At 53.1% G+C, this 19,610-nt stretch overlaps 2 protein-coding genes across 11 annotated transcripts; one reads left to right on the forward strand and one right to left on the reverse strand.

Annotated features, from left to right (window-relative positions):
- Window positions 1-1,027: 1,027 nt before the first annotated feature.
- Window positions 1,028-2,773, reverse strand: C13H10orf95 (chromosome 13 C10orf95 homolog). Of its 2 annotated transcripts, none has more exons than XM_059661248.1 (2): window positions 2,414-2,773; window positions 1,028-2,169 (listed from the first exon to the last, which is right to left on the reverse strand). In XM_059661248.1, exon 2 carries the CDS (start codon window positions 2,117-2,119, stop codon window positions 1,490-1,492), a length of 630 nt encoding a protein of 209 aa, XP_059517231.1. In that variant the 5' UTR covers window positions 2,120-2,169; window positions 2,414-2,773; the 3' UTR covers window positions 1,028-1,489. The 2 variants fall into 2 exon arrangements, with proteins under 2 accessions (XP_059517231.1, XP_059517229.1); XM_059661246.1 differs by having other exon boundaries at window positions 2,311-2,475.
- MFSD13A (major facilitator superfamily domain containing 13A) lies at window positions 1,913-19,007 on the forward strand. 9 transcript variants are annotated; one of them, XM_059661235.1, is made up of 12 exons: window positions 6,502-6,618; window positions 8,171-8,253; window positions 8,578-8,800; window positions 12,873-13,120; window positions 13,529-13,611; window positions 13,963-14,004; window positions 14,170-14,622; window positions 14,749-14,851; window positions 15,376-15,472; window positions 15,989-16,160; window positions 16,237-16,430; window positions 18,178-19,007. In XM_059661235.1, the coding sequence occupies exons 4-12, from the start codon at window positions 12,953-12,955 to the stop codon at window positions 18,438-18,440; spliced, it is 1,575 nt and encodes a 524-aa protein (XP_059517218.1). In that variant the 5' UTR covers window positions 6,502-6,618; window positions 8,171-8,253; window positions 8,578-8,800; window positions 12,873-12,952; the 3' UTR covers window positions 18,441-19,007. The 9 variants fall into 9 exon arrangements, with proteins under 9 accessions (XP_059517225.1, XP_059517218.1, XP_059517219.1 ...); XM_059661236.1 differs by having other exon boundaries at window positions 8,630-8,800; XM_059661243.1 differs by lacking the exon at window positions 13,963-14,004.
- Window positions 19,008-19,610: the final 603 nt, after the last annotated feature.

Genomic DNA, 19,610 nt, shown 5'->3' on the forward strand with positions numbered 1-19,610 from the left:
ATAGGTTCTAATACCATCATATCCACTTGCAGTCAGGGACATTAAGTAATTCACCTAAGGTCGCACAGCACACCTATATCACCTCCCTATGTTTTGTAATTAAAAAGAAAAAAGGAAAGGGAAACAAGATGAAACTAGGAATAACAAATTTTGATTTGGCTTTGCACAAAACACGCTAAGCAAACTTGGCTCTGAGCTCCCTAGAAACCAGGGCAAAGAGAAAAATATGATCAGTTAAGAGACTTGGTGTTTCAAAGATTAAAAAAAACCCCACAAACGAACGAACAAAAAAACCACTCACCAGGAGAAACCTTCCCCAAGTGCTGAGGTTTCAGAGAACTTTCCATGAAGCTCAGACACAGTAGTGTTCAATCAAACGATCTATATCTTCAATAACACAGCTGAATGCCCAGGCCGCTTTGGCCACTTACATGAAAGCTCAGTAAAAGCAATTCCACAAGGAGCCAGATTTATACAGCCGAGGTATCAGATCAGGTGGTCTGGCTAGCCCATAGTTAAAACTGGGTGTGTGGACCTAACCCTCCAACAAACGCCCACAATTATTGCAAATTCAACTTATTGAAGACTATTAGCAAGATTCAGGAAACTAGAAGTGACATGCAACTTGAATTTCAACGCTAGTGAATTTTCCAGGTAGGTTGGGTTGGTTTTATGCTTCTTTAACAGACAAAGGAACTACGGCTCAGAGAGCCTAGTTACATGACTAGAAAACGTCAGCACCAGCTCTATGTCTTAGATCTCCCTTCCCCAGCCACGCCTGCCACCTGTGCTTCAACAGGAGCTTATGCCCTCAGAAGCTCTCTGTGGGTGGGGTGCAGGGCCTGCGAGGGTGTCCTGCACGCTGCAGGCGAGTGAAGCGGGGCTGGGTGCAGCCAGTGAGGAGGCTCATTTCCCCCCAGTGGGCCCCTCTAACCCCCCCCCAACTCTTTGAACCCCAGACAGGGAAGTGAGGCTCACATTACACAGAAAACACCCCAGCTCCAAACATACAAATGATCCCGCAGTGTACACTTGACGACGTTCATTTATTTTTCACGACAAGCTGGAGAGAGGTGGGCCCTCAGCTTGGGGAGTTGGGGGAGCTTTGCTAGAGGGAGGAGAAGCGAGGGAAAATGGGGGCTCACCGCAGGCTTCTAAGGGGAAGAGATGGGGAGGAGGAGAGAGAGAGGAAACAGCGGCCAGGCCCTTCTCCCACCCACACCCAGGCCTCCCAAGTCCACGTAAAAGGAAAGAGTAACAGGACACCCGCCCAGCGATGATGTCCTTCATCCCTCCTCGCTCTTCCCCCACCATCCAGCAACAACAGGAGAGAAACCAAGGCCGCGCGGGAGAGGGGCGGCGGGCAGCGGGTCAAGGAAAAGCGGACAGGTGACCGGTGCACCCAGCCCCCGTGCAAAGCCGAGGTCTCCCTTCTCGCCGAGGAGGAGAGGCGCGCGCGCTCCGGGCCGGCCCCGACCCCGCGGCGCCCTCAGCCCAGGCCTGTCCTCGCCTTTCGGCGGCCGCGCTCCGCCGCTTCCCCGGCGGGGCTGCTGTCGCCGCTGCCGCTCCCGCTGCTGGCGGGCGGGCGCAGCAGGCGCCTCCGCGCGCGGACCTCGGGCTCGCCCACGCGCGGCGCGGCCCGCAGCAGGAACTCGCCGCCCCGGAAAGTGACGCGCACGTCGGTGCGGGGGTACGTGCCGTACACGCGCCGCAGCTCCCGGCGCACGAAGTCCGGCAGCTCCAGGCGCGGGCCCCACGCGCGCTCCACGCGGCCCCAGCGCAGCTCCGCCTGCAGGCTGCCGCCCTCGGGCCACGGCGCCCAGCTCGCGGCCCCCGCCTCCGCGGGCGCCGGCATCAACGACCCCGGGGAGCCGGGCGCCGGGAGCGGCGGGGGCAGGGCCGCGGCGTAGGCCGGCGGGAAGGCCCACCAGAGCGGCGCGGCCCCCGGGCACGCGCCCGGGCCGTGGAAACAGTGGTACTCCCGCGGGGCCGCCCGGCCGCCGGCGCTCGGGGCCTGGATGGAGGGCAGCAGCAGGGGGCCAGGCAGGTAGGTGTAGGTGAGGGGCTGCAGCGGAGGCCAGGCGCCTTCCCCGGGCGCCAGGCAGCTGTAGGCGTACATGGTCGGAAGCGCAGGCGGCAGGTGTTTACCGGGCCGGTCCTGGTCCAGACCTGTAGGGGGGTGGATGGATACACTTCGTTCTTATTAACCACCAGTCCCTGGGACCTGCTAGTCAAGGGCTCTGAATCTTGAGGCTGAACTTGCCTCCTGACTTCAGGGAACCCTGCCTAAGGTGTTGGCTCCCGCCTTACCTCTTGTCCCAGGTCGGGTTGGAACCCCACTCTCCCAGCACACAATATGGACCCAACACCTTTGCAAGCCAAGCCCTTAGCCCAGAAATGCTGCTCCACTCACTTATCTCCGTCAGCCAGGGCAGTTGGTCCTCACAGGCAGGGGTTCCGCTCCCACTTTTTAGTTGAGCTGCTCCCCTGCAGGCCCTGCCCCAGCCACACCTCCCGGTTTCCAGGCAAAGGGAAACACCTTGAGCTGGCCAGGAGCTAGCCAGCCTGAAGGAGCTGCTGGTTGTACCCACAGTAACCTAGATGCCGAGCCCTGTGCTCCGTGATACACTCACCACAGCTTGCTCAGACTCACACAGCCAGTTATGATAAGGGGGAAATTCAGCCTCGTCTGTCTCAAGTCCATGCTGTGGCTATCTCACAGTCCTCCTGCTCGAGAATGTTACATAAAAACTTACAGTTCTTCATATATATATATATATATATATATATATATATATATATATATATATATATATTTTTTTTTTTATTGATTTCAAAAAGAAGGGAGAGGAAGAGAGAGAGATAGGAACATCAGTGAGAGAATCATTGATGGCTGCCTCCTACATGACCCCTATTACTGGGGATCCAGCCTGCAGTGCATGTGCCCTGACCAGGAATCCAAGGTGACCTCCTGGTTCATAGGTCAACGTTCAACCACTGAGCCACTCCGGCTAGGCAGAACTTCTAGTTCTTAATAATCGTGTGCAGAACATGGTGATATCACTATCATTTAATAGATAAGGAACCAGAAACTCAGAGAAGTTAGGCCATTTCCCAGGTTCACAGTCGGTAGGTAAGAAGCACAGTGATTTGAACCCAGAAGCTAGTTGGGGGAAGCCAGAAAGATTGCTTCCAGTCCTCTCTTGCTTTAGGTCACTACCCTCCACCTTTTTCTTCCCCAGTGGGGTGGATAGTAATCACTGAATGATTAAAATTGGTGCCCTCTCCCAGCTGCTGGGTGGCCAGGCCATCATAATTTCCTTCCCCCTTCTGTTGACTCAGACAGCTCTGGGTGGAGCTTGCAGGGAGGAATTGAGAAAAAGAGAGGGAGAGAGCTCATGGACACTGACAATAGTGTGGTGATTGTGGTGGTGGTGGGGGGAAGAGGAGTGTGGGTAAAGGTGGAGGAGGGGATAGGGTGATAAATGTTGATGGAAAAAATTAATATATATATTAAAAAATAAAATCACAGAGTTCTTAAAGAAAGAGAGTATTGAAAATGGAAGGGGGTGAAAGAAGGAGACATATGTAATACTCTGCAATACTTTAAGCAATAAAAAAAAAGAAAATGGAAACTTGGGGGGACCCTCCCTCCAGCTGTAGAAAGCTCTGGGGAAAAGTGAAGGAGACTGAGAAATGGTTAGGTAGGAGGGGAACCTGGGTCAGAGAAGTTGGAAGCCAAGGAAGGAGGGAATTTCAAGGAACGAGAGTGTTTGTGTATCTATCTGTACCAGGATCCAGGAACTCTGATCTTCAAGGAGTCAGGCAAGCAATATGGCCTCAGTCACACCCCATGTCCCCTCCTAGTTAGCTCTGTGCTTGGCAACCAGGAAGGGAAATCGGAGATAATTACAAGGTCCAGCCCTGGTGACAACACTAAAGGATGACTGGTTACACTGACTGTGAAACCAGAGGGCTGGGAAGCTCAGAGTGTAACCAGGGGCATCAAGTGCAACATAGGGGCCAAAGTCTTTCCTATTATTTCACATTAGTCTGGCCTTTGGCAGTCTTCCCCATTCCCTTGTTCCCCAATTGGACACCCAGGGAGGGCTAAGTAAAGACTCAGGGTTTGCTTTGAATGAAGGCACGTGCTGGCCAGAGATTGAAAGGCAGGGGCACTTCTTTCGTTCATTTACGGAGGCCCAACCTGCCAGGCTCTGTGCTGACTGTTGGGTTTCTTGTCCTCTATTCTCACCGCCAGGAATGCATAGATGAAGGTAAGGGTAGGGGTGGGGAGAAATGGCCACCTTCCTTCTAGTCACGAGGCTTTCCGGAGCAGGAGGGGTTGCTGCAATTTGCTTGAAGTCTAGAAGAGAAATGATGTGTGTGTGTGGCTTAGGAGAGACATAGGAGGTAAGAATAGGGTCTGAAGGGGAAGGAGGGAAATGAGACAGGCTGGTGGGAGATGAATTCTGAGGGCAAGGCCTCTGGGATCTGGGGACTCCCCAAGGACTGGTTGAACATACTCTAGCCCTTGGACGCCAGGGCTCTTGTGTTGGACCATTTGCTGTGGACGGGCCCTTTACCAGGTTGTCAGAAAGGAGGAAGAGAATGATATTCCTGTTGGCAACCATCAACAAAGGCATAAGGACCAAAAGTTTGCAAGACTTGTATGCCCCTTCTTCTCATTTAATGCCCACAAAATCCTCATAAGGCATAATATAGAGGCTTACAAAAGTAGGGTCCCATAACAAAGAAGTAGAGCTAGGGGAAGGGGCCCAGGTCCCCCAGCACTAAAGGCCATGCTTGTCGCCCTATTTCCAGGGAAACAGCAGGTCGTGGGTGTGGGCTGTTTGATTGCCTGGAAACCTAACCAGGCTTACAAGCCTGCTGGGAGAAGACATGGGGCATCCTCACCAGACTAGACTGAGCAACACGAAACTTTGAGGACCTGCAGGGGAAGAAGAGGACAGACTCTTGTTCTGGGATCCAGCTTGTCTGGACCTCTTGCTTATTGTATGAATGTCAGTGAATCTCTTTGAACCTCAGTTTCTTCATCTGTAAAATGGTGATGATAGCACCTGCCTCCAAAGAATGTTGTGAGGACTCAACAAGAGAATGCACATAGAGTTCTTTTTAAAAAAAATATATTTTATTGATTTTTTACAGAGAGGAAGGGAGAAGGATAGAGAGTTAGAAACATCAGCCAGCTGCCTCCTGCACATGTCCTACTGGGGATGTGCCCGCAACCAAGGTACATGCCCTTGACCGGAATCGAACCCGGGACCCTTCAGTCTGCAGGCAGATGCTCTATCCACTAAGCCAAACCAGTGCTGGCCACATAGAATTCTTGACATGATACAGGGCACATAGTGAGAGCTCATTTCTCCTTATATTTTATTATTACTATTATTAATAGGAGGAGGTTGGGCTGCATGGTAGCTCTCTTAGGGCCTGTGCCCACAGCTCACGCTGGGTCTGTCTGTTCTTGAGGGGCTCACAATCCAGCATTAGGGAGTCCCAAGTCGTGCCACTGCCATCTCCTTATCTGTGTCATCTGTGCATCCAGGCAGACAAGGCTTGCAGGAAGGTGCTGAGCTCTCATTCTCTGAATTAATGCTGAGGAAGGACAGGGGAGTTGATTTAAACTTGTCTGAGTGTAAACCAATCAGGAGGCTTTGGCTAGACATAAATGATAAAGATTTATTTGATGATCTTGGGATTTGCAAATGGGAAATACAACTAGGCAATACCCAGAGTGTTCCCAATAAGAGACAAAAGCTGTGAGTTCTTACAGTAAAAAGTACATTCTTGAGAAGAATCAGTTCTGTCCTCTTAGCCTCTGGATTGGTCCGAGATGGGAATGACACAGATGTCAGATGGTCTGGACCAGCAGCGGGCCGGATTCGGCCCGTTTGAAATGAATAAAACTAAAAAAAAAAAAAAAAAAAAAAAAGACCGTACCCTTTTATGTAATGATGTTTACTTTGAATTTATATTAGTTCACACAAACACTCCATCCATGCTTTTGTTCCCGCCCTCCGGTCCAGTTTAAGAACCCATTGTGGCCCTCGAGTCAAAAAGTTTGCCCACCCCTGGTCTGGACACTCAACATTCTTCCCTAATGTCTGCAGGGGGTTATCTACAGATTTCCATACATACCTCCAGGCATTGTTGCACAACTGAAAGGTTCAAAAGTTTAAGTTCCCAGGGTCATTAAAGCCAGAATAGAATCATTTCCTCATGCCTCAGCCTAGTTTGATTTTAGTAATTTAGCCGTTTGACCACAGTGACTCCGTTTTATTTCTTCACTCTTTCCTCACCCTGAAACGACATTAAGCTCTGAGGAGGGGATGAGCAGGTCCGGAGAACAGGCAACCCGCCCCTTCTCCCAAGTTCTCTTTTGGGGTCCGTAAGGGCACATGCCCGTAACAAACATGGCGGCGGCGGCCTCGGGCGCGGGCTCCTACCTGCCCGCCGGCCGTCCCGGAGCTGCGCCGAGCCAATCGCTGGGCGGGGGCGGAGGCACAGGCTGGGGAAGCAGCCCCGGGCGCGCAGGACCCCTGCTGGCTCCTGGTTCCGGGCAGCCGGGAGCAGGCTTCGGCCGCCACGATTGCGGTGAGGGGTTGACCGCGGCGGGGCTGAGGGGCAGGAGCGGGCCGGACTGGGGGCCAGTCGGACGCAAAAGGCAGACCGCGGGGGACGGGAATGCAGTCCGCTCCGGGAGTCCCGGGTGCTGCCCGCGGGGTCCCCGGGGTGACCGGGCTGGGGGTTGGAGAGTCTGGGTCAGGGTGGGAGAAGCCTGGGCGCGGGCGGTGCGGGTGGAATCCTTGCCCGGGGGCTCCCTGGGGCTGGGGCGCGCGGCATGCACGGGGCCCGATCCATTTTATTAACATAAAGGCCCTTAGCCCAGGTGACGTAGTAGAGCCTCTTGGGGAGCTTTAGAGGAACACCAGGCTGGACCCCATCCCTGGAATTTCTGATTTAATTGGTCAGGGGTGAGGCCGGGGCTTGGGTGCTATTGATTAGGTGCTTTTAGCGTGCAGACCGGCTGCAGATCCATCTCGAGTTTCAGCGCCAGCCCCCGAGTGAGTAAGGAGCTCCTGCGGGGGAGGGGGCGGGAGAAGGCCCCTCCCCTAATCAGGTGACATTCCTTTTCCAGCCTGAGGAGGAGGGCAGCCCACCCGCGTGGGTTCCCCAAGGCCCTGGCCGGTCGGGCCTTGCTGTGGGGACACTGGGCGGGAAGACAAGGCTCGCGATAGCCAAGCAGAAGGCAGAACGGAGAGATACAGTGGGACCTGGGGGTGCTGCTCCTCCCGAGGGTTGGAGAATGCGCATATTGGCCTTTTCGGGGCAAATCCACCCACCATGTATTGGCTGAGCACCTACTGTGGCGAAGGAGCCTGGTGGAGGCAGGGAGCAGAAATCAGAAGTGGGTCTGACCTGGCCCTGCCCTTAAGGAGCCCATCGGAGGCGGGAGGAGGATAAGGGAGGATTTGGATCCTGATGCAGGAGCCAAGGGATTTGAAAAGAGGAGAGGACACCTGACCGCGTGTCCTTTGGAAGGCAGGTGCCGCTAACCTGGGCCTTGAATCAGCAGGATTTGATAAAATGGAGGTGGGCAGGTTGACGTGAGAAATGCTGAAATGTTTTAGTCAAAAACCCCCGTTTTGAATCTTGGCTTTAGCACTTAATCTCTCTGTGACTTGGGGCCAGTTATTTAACCTCCTGAGCCTTGGATGGAGATAGTAACCAGAGTTGTAAGGATGCATGATAATGGATATAAAAAAATTGACAAATCCTATACACTTGAGACATGGTGCATAGTTACAGCAAGGGTAGTGAGGAGGAAGGAGCAGCATGAAGAAAGTTGTGAAGGTGGCATTTAAAAGAGAATCTGAGGTTGGGAGTATATACCGGGCAGACAGGAGCATCAGTGTTGGCTGCTAGAAAGACAACTTCAATCGTGGGTTTGACAGAAGGGACACTGACTGAAATCTTTGAAAAGATCATGAAACCAAATGTCAGAGACATGAAAAAAAAAGTATTAATAGCTACTGTTTATTGAGGGTCTTCTATGTGCCAGATACTGTGCTTGATACTGTGTCTACCTTTTGCATTTCAGCCCACAGCAATTGAAGAGGTTGACTTTGTCCTTCTCACTTTATAGATGAGTCTGAGGCCCAGGGAGAGGGAGTGGCTGGCTCAAGACCACACAGCAGGGAACGGAATGGCTCTCCACAAAGTGCCAAGGTGGGGGTGGATTCTGTTACAGGATATTTCAGCAGGTTATGCCCGAGGCTGGGTGGGCTCCTGCTCTTTCTCCCTGGGGGAGGCAGGGATGTTATTCTCTGCTAGGGCGGATCGAGGGTGGGAGGCTAGTAGGGGAAGGCATTTTCTGATGGAGGAGCAGAATCTGGAAGAGGAACCCTGTGAGTGACCCTGCACGCTCCCCTCGCAGCTTCTGCTCCTGGACACAGGCTTAGCTGGACAGGCCGCTTGGCCTCTAGCCCTGCCCTGTGCTGGGGGCTTGTCTCTGGCATTCCCGAATATTGTATTTGCCCCTGCTCATTGCAGGCCCTCCTCTTCTGACTTTTAAAAGTCTCTCCGCCTCCTTTACCACCATCAGGAGAGACCTGACTGCCAGGATATTGCCGTGCTGCTGCCCTGATCTGTTATAAGTGAGCCCGAGGAAAAGCCAGTTTCTGAGCATCTTCCATGTGGTTTGCCTGATGCTCGGGACATTAGTTTAATCCTCCCTGCACTCCTATAAAGATGGCATTATGACCCCATCTTACAGGTAAGAAAACCAGGACTTAGACTGGTTAAGTGACTTGCCTGAGGTTACACTCTTAGTAGGAAGTGCAGTTGACATTAACCCAGACCCTTCTGATGGCACAGTCATAGCCTTTCCATCTCACCCCCTCAAAGGTTTTCTACTGTTGTCCAGGTGGGGGAGCCTGGAGCTTGGGAACTTGCCTGCAAGGTTTACCTTCTCCAGCAACTGGGGCAGGTCACTGGACATCTGGGTGGGAAAGGGAGCGTCCCTGCCTTGGACAAAGGCTTCGGAGGTGAGGTAGGGGAGTTCTGATTCCCTGGGGGATCAGAGAAAGTGAGCCAGGTTAAGATTAGTAACAGGAGTCCATTGAGCTTTACAGCCCCAAGGCACCTTTCTACCCCATCCTTGTGTGGTGGGTAGGGAAGGCTTCAGAGGTTCAATAGTAATAATCTCTAAAGTGCTCACCACACTTACCATGCTGAGTGCTTTAGGGTCTTTTCTCATTGACTCACTGACCACTAATGGGAGCCTTAGGAAGGTTGGCCCCTATTGCAGATCAAGAAACAGGCATAGAGAGGTTAAGCAAATTGCTCCAGGGCACACAGGGACTAAATGGTGAAGTCAGGACTGCCAGAGACCTCCAGTGTGTCTTCTCTCAGCTCTGTTACTTAGAAAGTGCCAAGGGCACTTGTAGGGTGACGGATATGTTCATGATCTCAGTTGTGGTGATGGTTTCACAGGTGCATACATGTTAAAACTGATCAGACTGTACACTTTGAATATGTGCAGATTATTGTCAGTGATATCTCAATAAAGCTGTGAAAGAAAAGAAAAGCATTTCCCACCAACCATTCCTTCAGAGGCTCAAAGTTCCAGAGAGAAGCCACTTGGCCATCTTCCTGCTTTGGGGTAAGGTAGGACCATTGTGGCCTGGGAAAGGTTCTCATAGACTTAGTGGGTGGTTTCAGGTAGTTTTGGCTGCTTCTCCTTCTCTCCTTCCTCCACCACTAGGCATGGACTGGCAACAGGCTGGGGGTGCGTACAGATCTCTCTCTTTTTTTAAAAAATATATATATTTTATTGATTTTTCACAGAGAGGAAGGGAGAGGGACAGAGAGCCGGAAACATTGATGAGAGAGAAGCATCGTCCAGCTGCCTCCTGCACACCCCACTGGGGACGTGCCTGCAACCAAGGTACATGCCCTTGACCGGAATCGAACCTGGGACCCTCCAGTCCACAGGCTGACGCTCTATCCACTGAGCCAAACTGGTCAGGGCCGTACAGATCTCTTGAGTAATTGCCACTTGGCTTCCAGTGAGTCTGAGAGCGACCCCAGGGAGAGTCTTTCCTCTTCTCCCATCAGACCCTCTTTCTTTACCAGCCAGTTACTCCCAGAGCAAGAGTGTCAAGTTCAGCCCATTCTCCTTGAGAGGAAGATAGAGGGAGAAGACACAGGCCCTGTCCTCGAAGGCCCCCAGTCAGGCTGCAGTGGGCAGGCAGGAGAGTCTGCTGTGCAGGGGCAGAAGGCATCAGTGAGGGCCGAGGAGTTGGAGAAGGTCTCCTGGACACGGTGCTGGCTCCTAAAGGATGGGTGAGATGGAGATGGGGAGGTGGAGAGGGTGCTTCTCATGGGAGGCTCCAGCAAGCACAAAGGCCTGGCCAGAGGAGAAGGTGGCTTGAAGATGCAAGGCAGGCCTGGCTGGACAGGCTGGGAGAGGCCAGACAGCAGAGGCCCCTGAAGGCTGCGCAGGGAGCGGGAGCCATGGCGGGTAATGGGGGAAGGACCGGTCCTGTGGGGTCATTATTGTTGGACTGTTGCTGAAGTCAGCTCTCTAGGGCCTGACCTTGCTGGGAAACAAGTTTTGGCATTGTGTGTGTGAGTATGTGTGAGCGTGCGTGTGTGTGTGTATGTGTGTGCTCACCCACACGCACATGTATGCATGGACATAGAGATGAGGCCCATGGGCAGGCTTGGGTCACAGAGGCTCAGCCCTCAAGGGTGGGTATAAGTCTCCTAGGGTTGCTGTAACAAATGACCACAAACTGGGTAGCCTGAAATAACCAAAACGTATTCTCTCACAGTTCTGAAGGGTAGAAGTCCAAAATCAAGGTGTCAGCGGGGCTACGGTCCCTCTGGAAGGCAGATCTAGAGGTGTCTATCCTTGCCTATTGCGGCTTCTGGCGTTTGCCCTAATCCTTGGTATTCCTTGACTTGTCGCTGCATCACTCCAATTTCTGCCTTCGTCTTCATCTGGCATCTCCCTGCTGTGTGTGTGTCTGTCTCTGTGTCCAAATTTCCATCTCCTTATAAGGAAACCAATCATGGGATCAGGGCTCATGCTAATTCAGTATGACCTCATTTTAACTTGGTTACATCTACAGAGGCCCTATTTCCAAGTAAGGTCACAGAGGTACTGGGGGTTAGGACTTGAACACATTTTTTGGATGCAATTTAATTCACAACAGGGAGTGTGAGAAGAGGAAGCACCCATAGCTTCCCGCTGGGGGTCCGTCAAGCACACATGGGCTTGTTTCTCTAAAAAGAGAACGGCAGCTTTGAGCCTAACAAAAACAATGGACTTAATGCCTCACTGTTTGTTTTATTTATTTATCTATTTAAAAAATATATTTATTTTTATTGATTTCTTACAGAGAGGAAGAGAGAGGGATAGAGAGTTAGAAACATCGACGAGAGAGAAACATCGATCAGCTGCCTCCTGCTCACCTCCTAGTGGGGATGTGCCCGCAACCCAGGTACATGCCCTTGACCGGAATCGAACCTGGGACCCTTCAGTCCACAGGCCGACGCTCTATCCACTGAGCCCAACCGGTCAGGGCAATGCCTCACTGTTTAAAGTGCCCTCATGGACCAGCAACGTGGTGTCACCTGGGAGCCTGTTAGAAATGCGGAATCTCAGATTCCTCCCCAGACCTGAGGAGGAACTACGTCTCAGCACAGTCCTCAGGTACATTTCAGTTGGAGAAGCAGCGCTCTACTAAAAGTCCTACCTTTGTTTCCTTTCCCACCCATGACCATCAGTCCCGCCAGCCAGTTTCTGCACAGGTCGGCCTGGTTGGGAACCAGGCAACCACGCTGTCCTCTGTCCTCTCTCTTCACGTAACACGTTCTGGAGTTTCTCTTCCATGTGCCGAGTTTCTCCGTGTGCTTCGGCTTCCTAGAGGGCATCAGCGTGCTGAGCCAGTCCCTTTGTTGTGTTCTTGGGCTGTGTCCGTTTTTGTTGTTTGTAGACGTGGCTGCCGTGAACATCTCTATACACAGGCCTTCGGGGTTAGCTCCTCGAGGAGGAGCTTCTGGAATCAAAGTGCACGGGCAGTTGTGGACTCTTATTGTGCTTCTGTGTCTATGGGACTTAACGTCACAGCACGTTTCTCCGTTCATCCAACAGTTTGTAGGAACCTGATTTGGGAGGGCAAGTGGCAGATAAGGCTTTGGAGCCAGAGAGGCCAAGGTTCAAATCTACATGTTTGCTGTGTGACACTGGGCAACTTACTTAACATCTCTGAGCTTGGCGTTGCTCTATAATATTGTAATAGTGCTATACACTTTGTAGGGATTTTGTACAGCTGATAATGACATCACCAACATCCATTCATTGAGCCCTTTCTGTGAGTTACCTTATTTAATCTTGTAAGTGTCTCTGCAGAGTAAGCGTGATCATCTCCTTTTCCCTTTACGGAAGAGGAAACTGAGGCTTGGGTTAAGTAGCTTGCAGTTATATTGTAGGTACACGGCCTGCCCAAGCCCAAGGTTGTTACGTCTAGATCATGAAGGGCAGATGGTGCACATGAAAGAAGATACTGAGCACATAGCCCGAGCAAGGTTGGCCCTGGCTCAACACTTGTTGGACGCCTGCCTTTGCTTCCCACACCTTATCAGTTTTCTCAGGTTACTCCCGGGTACGGTGGCGAACACAGCACTGTTTCAGCTGTATGTCATTACCAATTCCCCAGCTCTAGTTTATGGGCAAACTTTCTCCCAGTTGGAAATGAGTTTTTACATGACTCACAGGTCTGTGGTTTGGAGCACAGCTGGCTCTGATCCTTGCAGCTAACCAGCTCCTTCTTCCCCAGGGACAAGGATGGCCAGACTGCACGTGGCCACGAGTGCATCTCAGCGCTCCTAGGCTGAGGCTGAGGCTGGGCTGGCAGCCATGGGGCTGGGTGGGCCCCAGGCCTGGCTGTTGAACTTGCCCACAGCTGTGGTCTATGGCTCCCTGACCCTCTTCATCACCGTTTTGCACAACGTGTTCCTGCTTTACTATGTGGACACCTTTGTCTCAGTGTACAAGATCAGCAAAGCTGCCTTCTGGGTCGGAGAGGTAGGCCAGTGCTGGGGTGGGAGTCGGGCAGATGGCAGTGCTGGGTCCCGCCAGGAGCCAGGAGCCAGGAGCGTGGGGGCAGGCCGCGCTGCCCACTGAGGCTCAGCAAGAACAAAAGCTGAGCTGGAGGCCTTGATGACGCTTCAGTGGGGATTACACCAGTCTGGCCACTGTCCTATGAGCCAGGGACTGTTTCACGTATTCACATACATTAATGTGTCAGCTGGGCGATGGCCAGGTGGGAGTTTGATGGGGGCAGTGGCCCGTAGAGTGGGTTTTAGCAGAGGGGCTGACCTGGGCGAAGTGTGCAGGCAGGAAAGCTGTTGACGTCTGTAAGGTGCTGAGCAGGCGGGGGGAGCCCTGGGGAAGGGGCTGCCTGGAGCCCACCCGTCTCCCCTCTGCCCGCAGACGGTGTTTCTCCTGTGGAACAGCCTCAACGACCCCCTCTTCGGCTGGCTGAGTGACCGCCAGTTCCTCAGCTCCCAGCCCCGGTTTGTGTCTTGGGGGAGGCTCACCACTGGTCCTGTCCCACCCGACCCTTCCCCGGGGCTGGAGGACCCCCCACCTGTGTTTGGGGTGGGGAGAGAAAGGGAGACCGTTTTCAGCTATGGTCGAGGCTTCCTCCGCTCCCCGAGGTCAGGGCAGACTGTCTGGGTTGGCAGAGTGGCCTGACTAACTGTTGGCCTTGATCACCTTGTGGAGAGATTGACCTCAGGTCCGCTTGTCTGGCCCTCGGGACTGGGCACTCACTCCCTCACACTCTGCTGCTTCTGGCAGATTACTTTACCCCATCCCTGCCCCAACCCTGAAGAAATGGTATCACACCCCTCTTTGGCCCTCAGCCCTGGCAGCGGGCAAGGGAGCAGAGGAGGGAGTACCCCCTGGTGAGTTGTGCTTCCTAATTGGAGGCTGAGGACTCGAAGCCCAGTGGGACACCCTGGGGTGAGTCCCACATTCTGGGCCTCTGTCCCTCTTCTGGGTCCTGAGCAGGGGGGCCTGGGAACCAAGGCTGCAAGGGCACCTCCCGACAGCCCTCCTCTCCCTGGCAGGTCAGGCCCTGGGCTCTCCTCGAGGGCCGTGGTGCTGGCACGGGTGCGGGCACTTGGCTGGCATGGGCCGCTGCTGGCGCTGTCGTTCCTGGTGTTCTGGGTGCCCTGGGCCCCAGCAGGCCTGCAGTTCTTGCTGTGCCTGTGCCTCTATGATAGCTTCCTGACGCTCGTGGACCTGCACCATCACGCCTTGCTGGCTGACCTGGCCCTCTCGGCCCACGACCGCACCCACCTCAACTTCTACTGCTCCCTCTTCAGTGCGGCTGGCTCCCTCTCTGTCTTTGCCTCCTACGCCTTCTGGAACAAGGAGGACTTCTCTTCCTTCCGTGCCTTCTGTGTGGCACTGGCTGCTGGCTCTGCGCTAGGCTTTGTGGGGGCCACACGGCTCCTGAGGCGGCGGGTAGAGGCGGCCGGTAGGGAGCCAGGGTGTCCAGACCTGGCTGCGGATAGCGGGTGAGTGGCCAGCACTGTTCCGAGTCTGATTTCAGTGCTGATCCCCTGTCTGATGGGTGGCTGTCCTGGGGTGGGGGTGGATCTGGCCCAGCCCTAGGCTGTTCTTGACTCCCCTCTGCCCCATAGCCTGTGTGGAGAGGAGGCGGGCAACATCACCTTGGGCCAGTACCTCTGGCAGCTGGCGCGTCACCGGAACTTGCTGTGGTTCGTGGTCATGGACCTGGTGCAGGTATGGGAGCAGCCTCCCCACCCAGGATAGGCCGGGTAGGCCTCACTCAGCGGAGTAGGTTCCTCAAATGCTGGGAAGTCAGTCCTGGGCTTCATGTGATGACTGCAGGGTGACTCGAAGGCAGGGACACAGGTTGGGTAGTTAGAAGACCTGGGTTCTAGCACCATCTGAGCTCCTAACTCCTTGTGAAGTCTTAGGCAAGTCTCAGCCTCTGGGGACTCTGTGACAAACTTTTAAAAATACCAAGTGCCACACCTAAAACACAGGTAGTATATAAGCTAGCCAAATCGTTTTTATGTCATTAAGCTTGCTTTACTAAGGTGTTTTTAATTTAAAAGAAAAACTTTTAACTGTTCTAATGACAATGTTATCATTATTAACTTTTAGCAAAATTCGATAAGCAACAGGAATTGGTTTTAGGTCTTGTTGTGGCATGTTCCATGCGGAGGGACAGGGGATAAAGGCTGCTCTTGCCCGGGCCGCCCCCTGCCCGGCAGCCTCCTCACCGCCCTGTTGGGTTTCAGGTCTTCCACTGCCACTTCAACAGCAACTTCTTCCCCCTCTTCCTGGAGCACCTGTTGTCAGACCACATCTCCCTCTCCACCGGCTCCTTCCTGCTGGGTGAGTGGGTGTCTCGGGCAGGCTGGAAGGGCAGAGGTTCACACCCAGGACCCCTAGCCCAGCTGCAGGCACAGCCACTCCCCCGCTCGGGCCTGGGTGGCAGAGGGCACAGTCTGTGGTGGGCTGCACCTCCAGCCCCCAGCTCTGTTTTCCTGAGGAAGGGGTGAAGGAAGCCTGTTGTGGGTAGGAGGGGGCAGGGCTGCTGTCATGGTGGTCCTCTCGGTGATGGGGCCGCCCAGAAGGAGACGGCACAGTGTGCCGGGCCTGGCTGTGAGTCCGGACTGTGCTTATTGACTGTTTGGCCTTGGGTGTTTTATTTCCTATCTCTGGGTCTCCATTTCTCACCTGTAAGGTAGGAGTAATAGTACCTACCTTAAAAGGCTGTGGGGATTAAATAAAAGGATGCAGATTAGCTCTCAGCACAGAGCCTGGCAAACCCTGATTCTGACTGTTAAAATGTGGACAGTTGTGGAAGCTGCCGCAGTGTCCCGACAAGGCTGCACCCCTTCTCCTCAGGCATCTCCTATGTCGCCCCCCATCTCAACAACCTCTACTTCCTGCCCCTGTGCCGGCGCTGGGGCGTCTACACCGTGGTGCGGGGGCTCTTCCTGCTTAAGCTGGGCCTGAGCCTGCTCATGCTTCTGGCCGGCCCCGACCGCCCCGGCCTGCTCTGTCTCTTCATTGCCAGGTATGCCCTGCCCTCCCTCACCCCACACCTCTGTTGCACCCCTTCACTCTTGCCTGCTTTCTCTCTCTGCTGGCAGCAACCGTGTCTTCACGGAGGGCACCTGTAAGCTATTGACCTTGGTGGTCACTGACCTGGTGGATGAGGACCTGGTGCTGAACCGCCGCAAGCAGGCGGCCTCGGCGCTTCTCTTCGGCATGGTGGCCCTGGTGACCAAGCCAGGCCAAACCTTGGCCCCACTGCTGGGCACCTGGCTGCTGTGCTTCTACACAGGTGAGGGCCCAGGGGCTGGCAAGGGGCTTGCCTGGCATACCAGCTGACAAGCCTGGCTCTAGGTCTGGTGAGGGAGAGAATGGCAACTGGATTACCCTGGGTGCCACACCTCCTCTGCCTCTCCACCATGAGTAGAAAAACTGGGTTTCTGATTCTTCTTTTAAGAGTTCATTCATGGATTCGACAAATATGTATAGAATACTGTCTCTGCCAGGTGGTGCTCTGAGTGCTAGGGAGACAACAGTGAGACATACGAGGTCCTCGCCATCGTGAAGCTTAATTCTAGTTGGGAGGAGGGGGATGTGGTGTTATGTAGCCAAACAAGAAAGTAGCAGATGGTGATAAGCGCAGGGGTGAAAACACAGCAGGTCTTCAACAGATGGGGTTTTGTTCAGTGTTGTTGCATTATAATGTTGATGAGATGCTGTAGGAACTTCACTTGTTTATATCAATTAGCCTATGCCAGTGATGGCGAACCTTTTGAGCTTGGCGTGTCAGCATTTTGAAAAACCCTAATTTAACTCTGGTGCCGTGTCACATATAGAAATTTTTTGATATTTGCAACCATAGTAAAACAAAGATTTATATTTTTGTTATTTATTTCATATACTTAAATGCCATTTAACAAAGAAAAATCAACCAAAAAAATGAGTTCGCGTGTCACTTCTGACACGCGTGTCATAGGTTTGCCATCACTGGCCTGTGCTAAAGTTGGTTCATTATACATTGTTTCACTTAGAGTAACAGAACTTATTGAGGACATTGAGTGAGGCCTTATTGTAATGTGTCTGAAAAGCTACTTAGTGTGGTCTGGGAAGGTCTCTCTGAGGAAGTGACAGCCAGATATGAACTGGATGGGAAGGATTTGGTCTACAAAGATCTCAGTGGATCCCAGACAGAGGAGTGACAAGTGCAAAGGCACAAGGTATCAGGAGTGGTTAGATCAGCGGTTCTCAACCTGTGGGTCGCGACCACTTTGGTGGTCGAACGACCCTTTCACAGGGGTCGCCTAAGACCATCGGAAAACACATATTGAATATATAATTACATATTGTTTTTGTGATTAATCACTATGCTTTAATTATGTTCAATTTGTAACAATTAAAATACATCTGCATATCAGATATTTACATTACAATTCATAATAGTAGCAAAATTACAGTTATGAAGTAGCAATGAAAATAATTTTATGGTTGGGAGTCACCACAACACGAGGACCTGTATTAAAGGGTCACGGCATTAGGAAGGTTGAGAACCACTGGGTTAGATGAAGCTGGAAACGTTGATGAGGGCTCTGGAGAGCAGGGCAGGGTTTGGATTTTATTCTCAGTTCAAAGAGAAGCTATTGGAAGGGTTTTAAGCAGAGGGTGACATGGTCTGATTTGTTTTTAAGAGGTGGCTCTGGCTGCTGTATGGAGAATGGATTGTAGGGAGGCTGTGGCAGAGGCGATAGAGACTTGGACCAGGGTGGTGCTAGGAGGCTGGAAAGAAGTATTTGGGGTTGGGATGTGTTTTGGAGTTGGGTGGAGGTGAAGGATTGGCTGTTGGGGAGTGCTAAAGTCAACCAAGGAATCTAGGAAGACTTTGAGGCTTTTGGCCCATTGGGTGGATGGCAGAAAGGGAGGAGCAAGGTTGGGGTAGAAATCAATGTGTTTTGGTTGTGTATGTGTGGCATCTGAGATGTGGCACTGTGGACCTGAGAGGAGCACAGGGCCGACTCTGTTCTTTCTGCACGCTCTCGTCGTAGGTCATGATCTCTTCCAGCAGTCCCCACTGTCCCCTGTGGGGAGGGCCCAACCCTGGCCAGAACCCCCGGTCCCACCCCCGGTTCAGGCCCCTACACTCCGCCAGGGCTGCTTCTACCTGCTGGTGCTGGTGCCCATCACCTGTGCTCTGCTGCAACTGTTCACCTGGTCCAAGTTCACGCTGCATGGGAGACGCCTGCGCATGGTCAAAGCCCAACGCCAGAATCTGTCACAAGTCCAAACCCTTGACATTAAGACAGTGTGAGAGGTGCAACAAGGCCACTCTGATGAGGACACTGCCCACAGCTCTGGGCAGGAGCCACTTTTGCCAGCCTGGTGTCCTGCTCCCCTGCCTTCACTGGGTGCAGCCTTGAGATCAAAGGGCAGAACGGGAGCTCCTGGGTCTGAGCCAGGAGCGTCATTGGATCTGAGATCGTGCTTGGCTACCTGGCCCAGCTTGGGCAAGAGCTGGGCCAAATTTGCTCAGGGACCTGCTTGCCCTTATGGGCAGGAGTAAGAAAAGGACCAAGCAGGGATGGGAATGCCCTGTGGTCACATGGGGTTGCCACAGGGCACAGAGGCCTAGCCCCCCTGCCTGGGGCTGGGGCTTCATGTGCGCTCAGGAACCACTTTTGATACTGCCTTTCGTCCAGTCGGGGTGCTGACTGGGAGTCCCACCCACTCCGCCCCTCCACCCTTCCAGTGGTGTCTGCCATCTCTGCTTCAGTTGTGCCTGAAGTAGCATGCCCCCGCTGCTGCAGGGCTTCTCCACGCCCACCTGGCCTCCTGAGAGGTTCAGCTCATCAAACGGATTAAAGTCATTCTGTTCCCATTCCTGAGGTCTGTGCTGTGTGGGCGTGGTGGGGTTGGGGAATATGACTCATTTAATATGAAAAGCACTCAAGAGCACTTTTCCAAAGTGAGTGGAGTGGCCACCCACATCAGATTCACAGAGGCAACAGGGAGAACCTGTGGACGGGTAACTGCATGGGCACTTGGGATGCAGTCGTAGCCCCAGGGCACTTCCATGTACCACGGCTGGACACGGTGATCAAAGAGCGGCTTCTCTTAGGCCAGAGCCCACAACCTTGGAGACACCAGAGAGCTTTCAAAAATGGTGATAGGTCTGAGTTCTGTTTCCCAAGGTTCTGCTTTCATGGGTCTGGGGTTTTGGAAAGCTCTGTGGTGATTTTACCTGTGTTCTGGGCCTTGGCAGCCCTGGCCTCTGCTTAGATGCCAGTAACAGCACCGCCTTCACCCCCCTCCCCCCCCCCCCCCCCGCCCATTATGATAACCAAATATTTCCAGGCATTGGCAAATGTATATGGAGGGCAAAACTGACCTGATTAAGAACCACTGCTCTAGGCCAGTGGTCAGCAAACTCATTAGTCAACAGCCAAATATCAACAGTACAACGAATGAAATTTCTTTTGAG

The sequence above is a fragment of the Myotis daubentonii genome, chromosome 13, assembly GCF_963259705.1.
Source record: "Myotis daubentonii chromosome 13, mMyoDau2.1, whole genome shotgun sequence".
In the NCBI taxonomy this organism is placed as follows: domain Eukaryota; kingdom Metazoa; phylum Chordata; class Mammalia; order Chiroptera; family Vespertilionidae; genus Myotis; species Myotis daubentonii.